Source organism: Pseudophryne corroboree, chromosome 7 (assembly GCF_028390025.1).
Source record: "Pseudophryne corroboree isolate aPseCor3 chromosome 7, aPseCor3.hap2, whole genome shotgun sequence".
NCBI lineage: Eukaryota > Metazoa > Chordata > Amphibia > Anura > Myobatrachidae > Pseudophryne > Pseudophryne corroboree.
Genome location: NC_086450.1, coordinates 348,308,860 through 348,321,611, shown reverse-complemented (window position 1 = coordinate 348,321,611; position 12,752 = coordinate 348,308,860). Strand labels below are relative to the sequence as shown.

General features: G+C 46.8%; 1 protein-coding gene across 2 annotated transcripts in view; it reads right to left on the bottom strand.

Annotated features, from left to right (window-relative positions):
• Positions 1-12,752, bottom strand: part of CRYM (crystallin mu) — a 168,420-nt gene that overhangs the window by 62,153 nt on the left and 93,515 nt on the right. For both annotated transcript variants that reach the window (XR_010182081.1, XM_063934419.1), the window contains exon 3: positions 8,740-8,802. Coding sequence is in view for 1 of the 2 variants with exons in the window: in XM_063934419.1 (XP_063790489.1) it covers positions 8,740-8,802 (63 nt within the window). In the remaining variant the exon portion in view is untranslated. The remainder of the gene's footprint in view (positions 1-8,739; positions 8,803-12,752) is intronic.

The window sequence follows — 12,752 nt, the reverse complement described above, 5'->3', positions numbered from 1 at the left end:
TCCGCAGCTGCAGTCACACAAAAAACGAGTACTGGTGATTAAAATATTAATGGAGGCCGGCCCGTAACAAGTGTATGTCTGTCTGTCTCTCTCTCGCTCTCTCTCTCTCTCTCCATGTCTCCTCCCTCCCCATCTCTGTGAGTTTCACTCTCTCTCCCTGTATCTATGCCCCCCCCCCCCCCCCCAACCGGAACAATAGCCACCACCGATACTGGTGCGTCCAGTTTCAGCCTGAGGCATAAGGCAACGGTAGAAGATTTTAATACTGTAAGTATATTTCTTCTTAGATATTTTTTATTATATACCGTGTAATGTTGATTGCTGTAATGTGTGGGGTTTCGTGTAGTGGCTATGTGATATTGATGTAAAAATGCTACTAATAATGTAGTCTTAAGTATTTTTTAGGGGAAGTAAGCCTATGGGGTGTATACTTGTCGGAAAGACGGCAGTTTCCGACAATTTTAGGTCGGAAGGGGTTCTGACCTATTCAATGTGACCCCTTTTTTTCCAACAAGTCGGGAAATCCGACTTGTCGGAAGCCTTGCAGAATGTAGGCAGAGCCACCGATCCACGTGTATTGTTGGAGGTGCGGCCAACACGACAGGCTTTAGCCCCGTTTCCGACAATGTCAATCCGACGTTAAAAAAAAAGTTGGATTGCCATTGTCGGGAATGGGCCAAACCTGTCGGGTTTGGCCAGCCATTGAATACACTCATGTCGGATCCTTTCCATTGGAAAGGATCTGACATGAATTGAATACTCCCCTGTGGGGGAAATCCAGTTGCCGTCGGGAAATTTAAAAAACCTTGTGGTGCTGGCGGCCGTGGGGTTTTGGTATTTAATTGTGAGTCAGAAAATGGGAAGCATTTTTTTCTTGCACTTTCAGAGCAAGTCTGATTTTCCTAAAATCTTACATTTTAGGAAAAATCACCAGGACTTGCTCTGACACCTCTGGGTCACCCCTCCATCCCTTTCCCCGAGGACTAATTAAGCAATTGGAAGTTTCCACTTAGCTTAATCAGTCAGTTATTACTTACCTTCCAAAGTGATGTCTTCTGTATACATCGGCGAAAGCCAGGGAACCTGCAGCAAGGTGAGTATGTAAGGTTTGTGGCGTGTCTGTGAGTGTGTGTTAGTGTGTATAAGAATGTAATGTGTGTGTGAGTGACCCCGGTGTATATGACCCCCCTGTGTGCGAGTATGACCCACCCCCTGGAACCGGCCACTGGGAGAACTACATCTTCCAGCTGCCCTTGCGCCTTCCAGCAGCCCCCAGGACTCCCAGAAGCCCTCTCCCCAGAGTGGAGATCAGTGGGAGCCGCGTAAACCACTGGAGACCTCTGGACAGGTGTATAATTTAAATTTTTTCGTTTATATTTTTACACGCCGCAGGGTTTTCTGTAGAACCACTTTTTTTTTTTTATTGGATTCCGCAGGTATCAGGAGTGTGCATACCGCGTGGTATTCCAAAATTGGGCACGATGTAAGCAAGTTTTTTTACCACGCTAAACTTCGCTCCCAATTGAATCTGCCCCTATATGTCACATTTTAATGTCATTGATCCAGTGTTGCCGTTGGTTGGGGGGGAGTTACAGTGTTTATTCTGGCTTAGACTGTAATAGCCAACTGGGACAGCGGTCAGTTGGCTTGGAGACTGGGTCATATTGTGGCATACTGCTTATACAGTTTGCATCTAGATAACACAGGGGGTGCAGCTCTTCCTTGTCTGCATCCCCTGACCCCACTTCTGCTACTCCCCTTGTCCTCTACTGCTCCTATCCTCACCCACCATGCACTCTGTATGGGCAGCACTCAGAGAGAATCACGGGGCTGGGTGGTGGGGAAGATGATGAATTGGCCTGGGGCTGGGACATCAAATGCGTATCAGTAGCAGCTGCTTATATCCAGCTGCATCATTTGTCAGTGACTTCACCAAGTTGTGGCGGTGGGGGGGGGGAGTAATGTAGTATGAGGAGTGCAATGGCATAGTGTAAGGAGGGGGTGCAGTGACCTAGTGCGATGATGTATTGCAGTGATATAGTGTGGGGATGATGTAATGTGGGAAAATAGCATTGTGATGTAGTGTGGGGAGGTTGTGCAGTGATATAGTGTGAGGATGTAGTGTGGGGGTAACATAGTGATATACAGTAGTGAGCAGATGTAGTGATGCATGTGGGGAGGTAGTTTAGTGTTCTAGTGCTGGGATCTAGTGTTGGGAGGTTGTGCAGTGATCTAGTGCTAGGATGTAGTGTTGGGAGGTTGTGCAGTGATCTAGTGCTAGGATGTAGTGTTGGGAGGTTGTACAGTGATATAGTGCTGGGATGCAGTGTTGGGAGGTTGTGCAGTGATCTAGTGCTAGGATGTAGTGTTGGGAGGTTGTACAGTGATATAGTGCTGGGATGTAGTGTTGGGGTGTAGCATAGTGATATAGTGAGCAGATGTAGCATAGCGATGCAGTGGGGGGGGGGGCAGCTCAGTGATCTAGTGTAGGGATCTAGTCTGGGTAGGTAGCATAGTGATAGGGCCTGATTCAGGGGTGTACACTGTGGTGGCATTGGATGCAAGCGGTTGTTTTCAGTCTACGAATGCATCCGAGTCATACTGTGCATGTGTCCTGATGGTATCCGCACAAAGACACAGACTGAAATTGCAAGCAATTGAGGGAAGGGCCCCAAACTGATATCTTGTTTGGGGCCCCATGAGGTCTAAATCTGCCCCTGGTATCCACCATTAGGCTGAGGTAGCCATTTTATACATTTTTGGAATTACAACTCCTGGCATAAATTGAATGAATTCAAAGGTTGGCTGCCTGTGCCTTTGTAATGCTTTGGTTATTAGCACATGCTGCAACTTGCAGTTCAACAAAGACCCAGGGCCAGCTCTACCATTAGGCAGCTTTAGGCGGCTGCCTAGGGGCGCCAACCACTGGAGGGCACCACTGAATTCTTCCAGCAAAAAACTGAAGGATTTCTCTATGTGTGGGTCAGTAATGAACTTACAAATGGCGGAATGGAACACCATAAAGAGCATACAAATATATGTATGTCTGTGCGTATATACAGTATGTATGTATACACATGCAATTAAAGGGATGTTGGCATCCCAGCATTCAGAATGCTGACGCCGGAATCCCGACAATCGGCATCCTGAATTTTAGTATGCTGTGGAGGGTTAGGGTTAGGCTGCGGGGAGAGAGGGTTAGTGTAAGGGGTAAAGTTAATTAATTTCATTCAAAGGGGTAAATTTACTAAGATTCGTATTTTCCCGTTTCAGGTCAAAGTTCAATCACGAATGACATCGAAAGTGTAAAACTGCAACTTTTTGAATTGATTACGACTAATTTACTAAGCTGTCGTATTCGGGTTTTTCTTTTGTTCCGATGTCGATGTCATTCGTGGGTTTTTTTCTATTTTTACGGCAGTGATTAGCAAAACACTGCCGACTTTTTTTACAATCAATCTCGGCCGGATCTGTGTGATCCGTGCTGGGGTTTATTTATTTTTTTTTTTTAATTAAACACTGTAAAATAATAAAAAAAAATGCGTGGGGTCCCCCCTCCTAAGCATAACCAGCCTCGGGCTCTTTGAGCCGATCCTGGTTGCAAAAATATGGGGGGGGAAATGACAGGGGTTCCCCCATATTTAAGCAACCAGCATCGGGCTCTGCGCCTGGTCCTGGTCCCAAAAATACGGGGGACAAAAAGAGTAGGGGTCCCCCGTATTTTTAAAACCAGCACCGGGCTCCACTAGCTGGACAGATAATGCCACAGCCGGGGGTCACTTTTATATAGTGCCCTGCGGCCGTGGCATCAAAAATCCAACTAGTCACCCCTGGCCGGGGTACCCTGGGGGAGTGGGGACCCCTTCAATCAAGGGGTCCCCCCCCCCAGCCACCCAAGGGCCAGGGGTGAAGCCCGAGGCTGTCCCCCCCCCATCCAATGGGCTGCGGATGGGGAGGCTGATAGCCTTTGTTGTAAAAGAAAAGATATTGTTTTTAGTAGCAGTACTACAAGGCCCAGCAAGCCTCCCCCGCATGCTGGTACTTGGAGAACCACAAGTACCAGCATGCGACGGAAAAACGGGCCCACTGGTACCTGTAGTACTACTACTAAAAAAATACCCAAAAAAAGACAAGACACACACACCGTGAAAGTATAATTTTATTACATACATACACACATACATACATACTTACCTTAAGTTCCCACGCAGGTCGGTCCTCTTCTCCAGTAGAATCCAAGGGGTACCTGTTGAAGAAATTATACTCACGAGATCCAGGGGTCCAGGCTCCTCGGGAAATCCAGGGGTAATCCACGTACTTGAAAAAAAAAAAAAACCGGTGTCCCGACCACGAACTGAAAGGGGACCCATGTTTGCACATGGGTCACCTTTCCACGAATGCCAGAAACCCACTTTGACTTCTGTCTAAGTGGGTTTCTTCAGCCAATCAGGGAGCGCCACGTTGTAGCACTCTCCTGATCAGCTGTGTGGTCCTGTCCTCACTGACAGGCAGCACACGGCAGTGTTACAATGTAGCGCCTATGCGCTACATTGTAACCAATGATGGGAACTTTCTGCTCAGCGGTGACGTCACTTTAGGTCAACCGCAGGGCAGAAAGTTCCCATCATTGGTTACAATGTAGCGCATAGGCGCTACATTGTAACACTGCCGTGTGCTGCCTGTCAGTGAGGACAGGACCACACAGCTGATCAGGAGAGTGCTACAACGTGGCGCTCCCTGATTGGCTGAAGAAACCCACTTAGACAGAAGTCAAAGTGGGTTTCTGGCATTCGTGGAAAGGTGACCCATGTGCAAACATGGGTCCCCTTTCAGTTCGTGGTCGGGACACCGTTTTTTTTTTTTTCAAGTACGTGGATTACCCCTGGATTTCCCGAGGAGCCTGGACCCCTGGATCTCGTGAGTATAATTTCTTCAACAGGTACCCCTTGGATTCTACTGGAGAAGAGGACCGACCTGCGTGGGAACTTAAGGTAAGTATGTATGTATGTATGTGTGTATGTATGTAATAAAATTATACTTTCACGGTGTGTGTGTCTTGTCTTTTTTTGGGTATTTTTTTAGTAGTAGTACTACAGGTACCAGCGGGCCCGTTTTTCCGTCGCATGCTGGTACTTGTGGTTCTCCAAGTACCAGCATGCGGGGGAGGCTTGCTGGGCCTTGTAGTACTGCTACTAAAAACAATATCTTTTCTTTTACAACAAAGGCTATCAGCCTCCCCATCCGCAGCCCATTGGATGGGGGGGGACAGCCTCGGGCTTCACCCCTGGCCCTTGGGTGGCTGGGGGGGGGGACCCCTTGATTGAAGGGGTCCCCACTCCCCCAGGGTACCCCGGCCAGGAGTGACTAGTTGGATTTTTGATGCCACGGCCGCAGGGCACTATATAAAAGTGACCTCCGGCTGTGGCATTATCTGTCCAGCTAGTGGAGCCCGGTGCTGGTTTTAAAAATACGGGGGACCCCTACTCTTTTTGTCCCCCGTATTTTTGGAACCAGGACCAGGCGCAGAGCCCGATGCTGGTTGCTTAAATATGGGGGAACCCCTGTCAATTTTTTCCCCATATTTCTGCAACCAGGATCGGCTCAAAGAGCCCGAGGCTGGTTATGCTTAGGAGGGGGGACCCCACGCAATTTTTTTTAATAAAATAACAACTTTCCCACCCCTTCCCACTGATATACATGCACGGATCTCATGGATCCCTGCATGCCTATCCAATCACGGAAAAAAAAAGTAGGTCTGTTTTTTTTTAGCACTTTTTTACGAGTTGTAATTTTTCACGGCAGTGTTTGTTTTTTTTTTGCTGTGCACTTCTTAGTAAATGACCGAGATTCATACTTAAACAGCCGCGTTTTGACCGATGGTGTATTCATTCGTGATTTTTTTCTTGGACTTCAAAATATTACGAATGCCCTCATCACTGCCGTGATTATTGCTTAGTAAATTACCGAGATGACACTTTGATGAAAAAACGGCATCTCGGTCAAAATCGGGAGCTTAGTAAATTTCCCCCAAAGTGTCAGTATTATGGTGGTGGGGATGCTATTGTCGATATTTTGACCATGGCATCCCGTACCCAACCACAATTAAATATCCCCACCAGACCGCATATACAGTATTATACAGTATATGGGGAATAGACAGAATTTTAATGTAAAATATATTATGAACAAAGTAAAACATTTTTGCAGGGGTTTGCAGGTTAGGGGGTACTAGGCTGAAGCTTTGCCTAGAGTGCAAAGAGACCTTGCACCAGTCCAGAAAAGACCAAAGCCTTACAGATGACCAAAGTAGTGTTACTGTCTTCCAGGAGACACCCCCATACCTGATGTCACCTTTTACGGGATTGGAAACTAAAATTTAAAGTGAATATGTATTTATAGAGAAGGGAGGACCTTTGCCATGGCTTTCCAACCACTTTCTGCTTCCTGCATTTTGGACCCATACACAGACGAAAAACCAAAGTACTAGTTTCCCACCTGCTCTTCTAAAAAAAAAAAAAAAAATAGACACATATCAGTACAGAAGTGCAACGTTAGGCCAAGTAATCACATGCGCATACCTCCTGGGACAGTCCCGTTTTTTGGGGTCTGTCCCGCTGTCTCTCCCGCGGGCCAAAATGTCCCTGCTCAGTTCAGAGCAGAGCAGCGGTGAATAGATTCTGTGCACATGCGCACAGCGTCTATTCCAGTGAGGCAGAGGGACTGGGGGCATGGCCAGCAGCTCACAGCGCTGGACATGCCCCCACTGTGACGGAAATGGGAGGCATGGCTCGCGATCGCGTCATTCCCCCGAAGCCATGCCCCCTTTCCATTAGGCCACGCCACCTTTTGGCGCCGTGCGCATGGAGTCCCTCTCCCAAGCCTCCGGATGTTGTGTGGTATGCATGCGTTGCATTTTTTGTAAAAGTAAAATGCAAACCACATCGGAAAAATCATATACAAACATGGGGGGTCATTCCGACCCGATCGCTCGCTGCAGTTTGTCGCAGCGCAGCAATCGGGTTGGAACTGCGCATGCGCCGTCGTTGCCTAGCGTCGTTGCTTAGCGATCGCATCTGAGACAGAGGCGGTCGCTGGGCGAGAGGTGGCTGGACGGCGGCGTTAAGCCGCCATTTAGGGGGAGCGGTCCAGCCAACGCAGGCGTGGCCGGACCATTGGGGGGCGGGCCGTGGCTGCTGCATGAAGTCTCACACAGCCGCTGCAGCGACGAACAACTCCCGTCCAGCCGCAGGAGCTGCGCTGTCCGGGGGTTACTCCAGAAATACAAAAGCATCGCCGCTGTGCGATGCTTTTGTATTTGTTTGGGGGGGGGGCTGGACTGACATGCGGGGCGGACTAGCCCTGTGCTGGGCGTCCCCCTGCATGTCAGGGCAGATAATCGTAGCTGTGCTAAATTTAGCACAGCTACGATTAACTCGGAATGACCCCCAATAAGCGTTCTCATATGCCTCTCATATGTGTTTTATATGTGTTTTTGTCAAGGCTGCCAGTGATACAAACCTTTTCCTACTTCAATAGAGTTTCTACAAGTGCTACATGTGGTCAAACCACTGACAAAATGAGAAAGTTCAATGAATAAATAAACAAAAATGTAAGAATTTTTTAGCATACCTCCCCTGAAATTCCTTAACCAGTCCTGGCACTAGACAGCTTGGTCTGGCTCCACTAAAACTATGAGACAGTGGTCCTGATTCAGATGCAGTCACAATGCTGATGCAGCAGCGATTTTCAGTGACAGAACTGCGAGACATCACAAATGTAGTGGCCACCTACAAGGGGACAGAAATGCCCACCGAAGCCATACTGCGTACTCTATTGTAACCGCAATGCCGATGCAAGGAACACAGACTCCCTGGGTGCGTCCATGGTAGCGCAGATAAGCCGCAGGAGCTGTGACGCTGGCACCATGTTTTATGCATGTGAGATCACAGGTACACACTGAGACAAGCCCACCGAAAAACGGTCACGACACGCCTGCGTTTATGCATACACTCCAACAAACAGCCTCTTCCTGTCACTCACTCTGCGACTGATTCATCAATGCAAGCAGCATCACAAAGGTACCTTGGCACATGTGCAGTCTGCCAATAATCGCCCGGTTGCGACACCATTGAAGTTGTGACCTCATCTCAATCAGGCCCAAATAGAATACAGCATAAATGCTTAGGGACAGATTCAATTACTCGGGGATTGTGTCACACGGTCTCTTCTCTTGAGAGGTGCAGCAGAAATCAGTATTAAGCCCCGTACACACGGGGAGAGACGTGTGCTGAGTGATCTATCAGTGACCGCTCAGCACACGTCTCCCCCGCTCAGCACAGCGCGATGTGTGCTGAGCGAGTGGGGCAGACGGGGGGGGCGCTCATTTCACCCAGCGGTGAAATGAGCAACCTAGCAACGGCGATAGCGACGTGCGGGGCTGCGCATCGCTATCGCTGTGGGGCATACACGTGGAGAGATCCGTGCTTAACGTCTAAGCAATCTAGTCAGATTACTTAGGATTTAATCACTGATCTCTCCGTGTGTACCCGCCTTTACAGTAACTCCTGCCCTGATACTGCTCGCTAACACTTTACCCGGGAGGGAGGACTGCGTGACACAACACAAAGGTAATGGAATTTGACACTTAATGTCATTCCATGGCAGTTTAAGAACAATGAATACAAAATTAGGAAGTTTTACTATTTTCACAAATCCATTAGGCAATTGCATTTTTCTCACCTTTGTTGCAATTGCTGAAACGGCTGCTGTCCTTTTATCTGTTATCACTTTTCCATCAATTACCTAAATGTCCAATATAAAATAAAACAATAAAAAACTTGTTCATAAGTGGTTCATGAAAAAAAGGCTTCTAAAACTGTTAGAGAGAAAACTTATATAATTAATAAATGTCATTGCAAACAATCCAAACGGGCTCATTCATACCAATGCATTTACAGTTTGCGTCCATTAAAACTTCAAAACTGCATTACTATTCGTATGCTATGGGCTCTAAGGGGGTTATTCAGGTTGCATCACTATTCAATGCGACCGCAATAACCCTGTTGGCGGCACTACTGTGCACACGCAGGTCCTGTCCTGCAAGTGCGCTAGCAGCCAATGCGATCTGATTGCATTGGCTGCTAACAACTCTGGCAGAGGCATTTGTGGGGCTGGTGGGGGGCGGCGCATCAAAAACGGGGGCAAGTTGGTGGTATTTTCGGGGAGGCTGCGTGACATCACACGCAGCCGCTCCGATCAAGAAAATGGGTGCGGACCGCCTGCATACACAGCCCAGCTGCGGCTGCAGGGGGTTGTCCACAGTTGCTGCAACCGCAATTAAATTGCGGTCACAACTACTGATCAGGCCATTTAACATGCTGGGTGGCCTTGCCTCGCGATGGGCGACCTCCAGCATGCGATAGAAAGGATTGTAGATTCTGCTAAAAAGCATAATCTGCACTCCTTACTCAATAACCAAATAAGTATTAAGAAAAATATGTAGGGAAAGAGTTGAACTTTCCACTCTTTGGGGCAGATGTATTAAGCCTGGAGATGTGATAAAGTGGTGATAAGCGTATGGTGATAATGCACCAGCCAATCAGCTCCTAACTGAAATTTTTCAAACCTGTAATGATTGGCTGGTGCGTTATCACCTTCCACTTATCACTGCTTTTTCACGTATCCAGGCTTAATACATCTGCCTCTGTATTCCATATTTGGCCACAGTCAGTCAATTGCTGGGACATGTACTTTAATCAATCAATACTCAGAGACGCTTTAAGAGAGCAGGAGTGCGCAGCTTCCTCCGTCCGAGCCCCCTTCTCTCTGCTGGCGCACGCAGCGAAGCAGCACCGTAGAGAGTCTGAGCATGCGCATATCTCCGGGAAAATGGCGCAGTGGCCATTTTCCCATTGACTTCTGCAGCGGCGCTGCCATTAGCGTTTGACTCCAGAGGGGTAAGTATTTAAAAAAATAGGCACATTGTGTTACGGTGTGTGCCCCTCTGGACTCAGTGGCCCGTGCGCACCGCACACACTGTACCCGTTATAAATACACCAGTGTCAATACTACATCACACCATACCAGTGTGTTCCAAATACAGGGCACAGGGGCTCAATATATGTTATGTGTTAGTACATAGAAACTGTTCTTATGTGGTGGTACTGTATGCTGCAGTTTTCATCCATTAATTAGGGATGGCCATCTGTTGGTTAACCATCGATGGTCACCATCAATTGTGCCAAACAATTTAAAGGGAAACCTTGTTTCACCTGATGGTCATCCCTGTTCTATGACGTACTGAATTGCAGGCCAATCAGAGCTTGGGGTCGTGGGCTCCATGGGTGCGCCAGGGGCATCTAGTTGAAAAAAACAGGGGGGTTCTGTATCAGTGATAGTACCACAATCAATCGAAAATCTATTACATCGGTTGTTAACCATTGATGGTTTGTAACCGTTGATGGCCATCCCTACCATTAATACTTATTTTCCAATTCACACAACTGCATGAAGTATTCCATAACACAACAAAATACACATTTTAGATGTGTGTTATTTTTTACAATTGAATCTCATTGGTTTTAGGGAGAAGTGAAGATGCTTGTTCCACAGATATAGGGGGAATTCAATTGCCGGCCATCGTTTGGCCAAATCTGTGCAGCATCTGCTGCACTTTACAGTAGCGGAATCTCGCAGTAAAAGTGATCGCTACCCAATCGGGTTGTCAAAGTCGAAAAATATTGTAGTACACACACCACGTACTAACAACACACACACATGCCCGCTGCGCGTGCACTTGTTCCGCCGTGCGTGCACATATCCGCAATTTGCGTATGATCGCTCCCGCGGTCCTGCGCGTGGTGTGGGTATTTACGGCGGAGTTTGTGAGCGCATAGAGGGTTATCAAAACATTACATATTTAATCCAAATAGTGCACATTGTACACATAGTCCCCCTGCACCACATCAGCAAGTATCAACAGTATAAATGATTCCAGGACTAAGGGATTCGCCTTTGCATGATAGGAAGGGACAGACTAAGGTTATAAGGTGATGTCTAGTATCCAGCTGTAGGGTATTTTAAGGGTAACATTCCGGTGTTGGTTAGAGGAAGATCGCATGTTCCTGCGTATAGTTATGTGCAGAAGTAGAATATAGATATAAACTGTATTTACTGTATATTATGTATGCGGTGGGAATCCAGAGGAGACCACCCACAAGAGCAGTTGAGAAAGACATCACCCACCTTTTCAAATCAACCTATGACCTCTCCTGTAATGTAAAGATGCATCTCTGTGTCCAATGGACAAAGGGATTACAGTATCCATTGTATTGCTTTTGGAAGTAGTGTATAAAAAGCCTGTTGCTGCCTGGCCGGTCACAAGACTCTCAACGCAATCAACCTGATAGCGGAGGACCGGCCGGGTTGCGCAAGCGAATATTCTCACGTATGTACATTGACTGTAGCCATTTACTCTGTTATATTGTAGTGTATAAATTGTATTGTTATCCCCTTCCAGATATATACGCTGAGGTGTCGGAGCCCAGTGTTTAACTACAAATCGGTGTTGTGTCCTCTTTTCCATGCTAGGGTTTAAAGTGTATTACATTACCTAACTGTATAAGGTTTTAAAGTGTATTAATAAGGTGTGTATGCGCTGCGGGTACTTTGTACCGTCAGCGCTGCATAAGGTTTAAGGTGTAATATCATTGTAGTGCTTTGCTGCATAAGGTTTAAGGTGTAATATCATTGCATACTAAGGTTTTAAGTATATCTCTGGGTGTGTGCGCGCTGTGTGTACTTTGTACCCCCAGTGCGGCGTTTGTACGCTAAGTCCATACAAGGTACGGGACTCTGTACGCAAATAGCGTACAAAGTACGTAGAGTGCATATTAAGTCTAGCGGCCACAGCGGCTCCATGGTAAAAGTGTGTTCAAAGGTATAGCTTTATGGTTTAAGATAATATCGACATTATCAATTGGGGACATCGTCCGGTTTTTCCTCTTACCCGCAGCCTAGCAGGTTAAAGCAGACTTTATCTATCAGTAAAGGGCGGACAGGTATCCCACGTAAGCCTTCTCCTGGTTGGTGGATACACTGGAAACCCTATCTTATTGCTGATTAGATGGTGTCTGCTCTGCATGGTTTGTAGGGATGCTGGTGGGACCCGTAAAGTAAATACGCAAAGCTATTTTAAAAATCTGTGAATTTCTATTTTGGCGCCAAATGCGCACACAACACAAGCATACACCTGTACTTTGTATTTGTATACCTGCTCGCATTGTTGCCATAAGTACTGATTACTAGATTCATTTGGACCTGTACGGAGAAATTTGTTACTATTTAGTTAAAATATAGAATAAATATTAAGGAAGTAAACGTAAAACACAAATACAGTCTGGCCTAGTTAAACAGGTTTATACAGAAAGAAACTGTGTTGTGTTAAGTAAACGATTATAGGTAATATCGCTTACATTTATAGAAGTGTGGGATTTGTACTATTGCGGACGTACGGTTTTTGTACACGTGTCTCGGACAAAGTACGGCACTGCGTACGCAACGTAAAGACATACGCATGGTCACGTGTTTGCGCAACGTGCGTAAGGGTACGACCGCTAAGTACAAATTACACAATAGCATTGTTTAGTTTAGGGGCAGAACAGTAGCCACGCTACAATAGCACAAATTGCTCGGTTTCCAAAATTTAGTTTAAATAAAACCTTTTCTACTGTATTACCTCTGGGGAAAGCTAT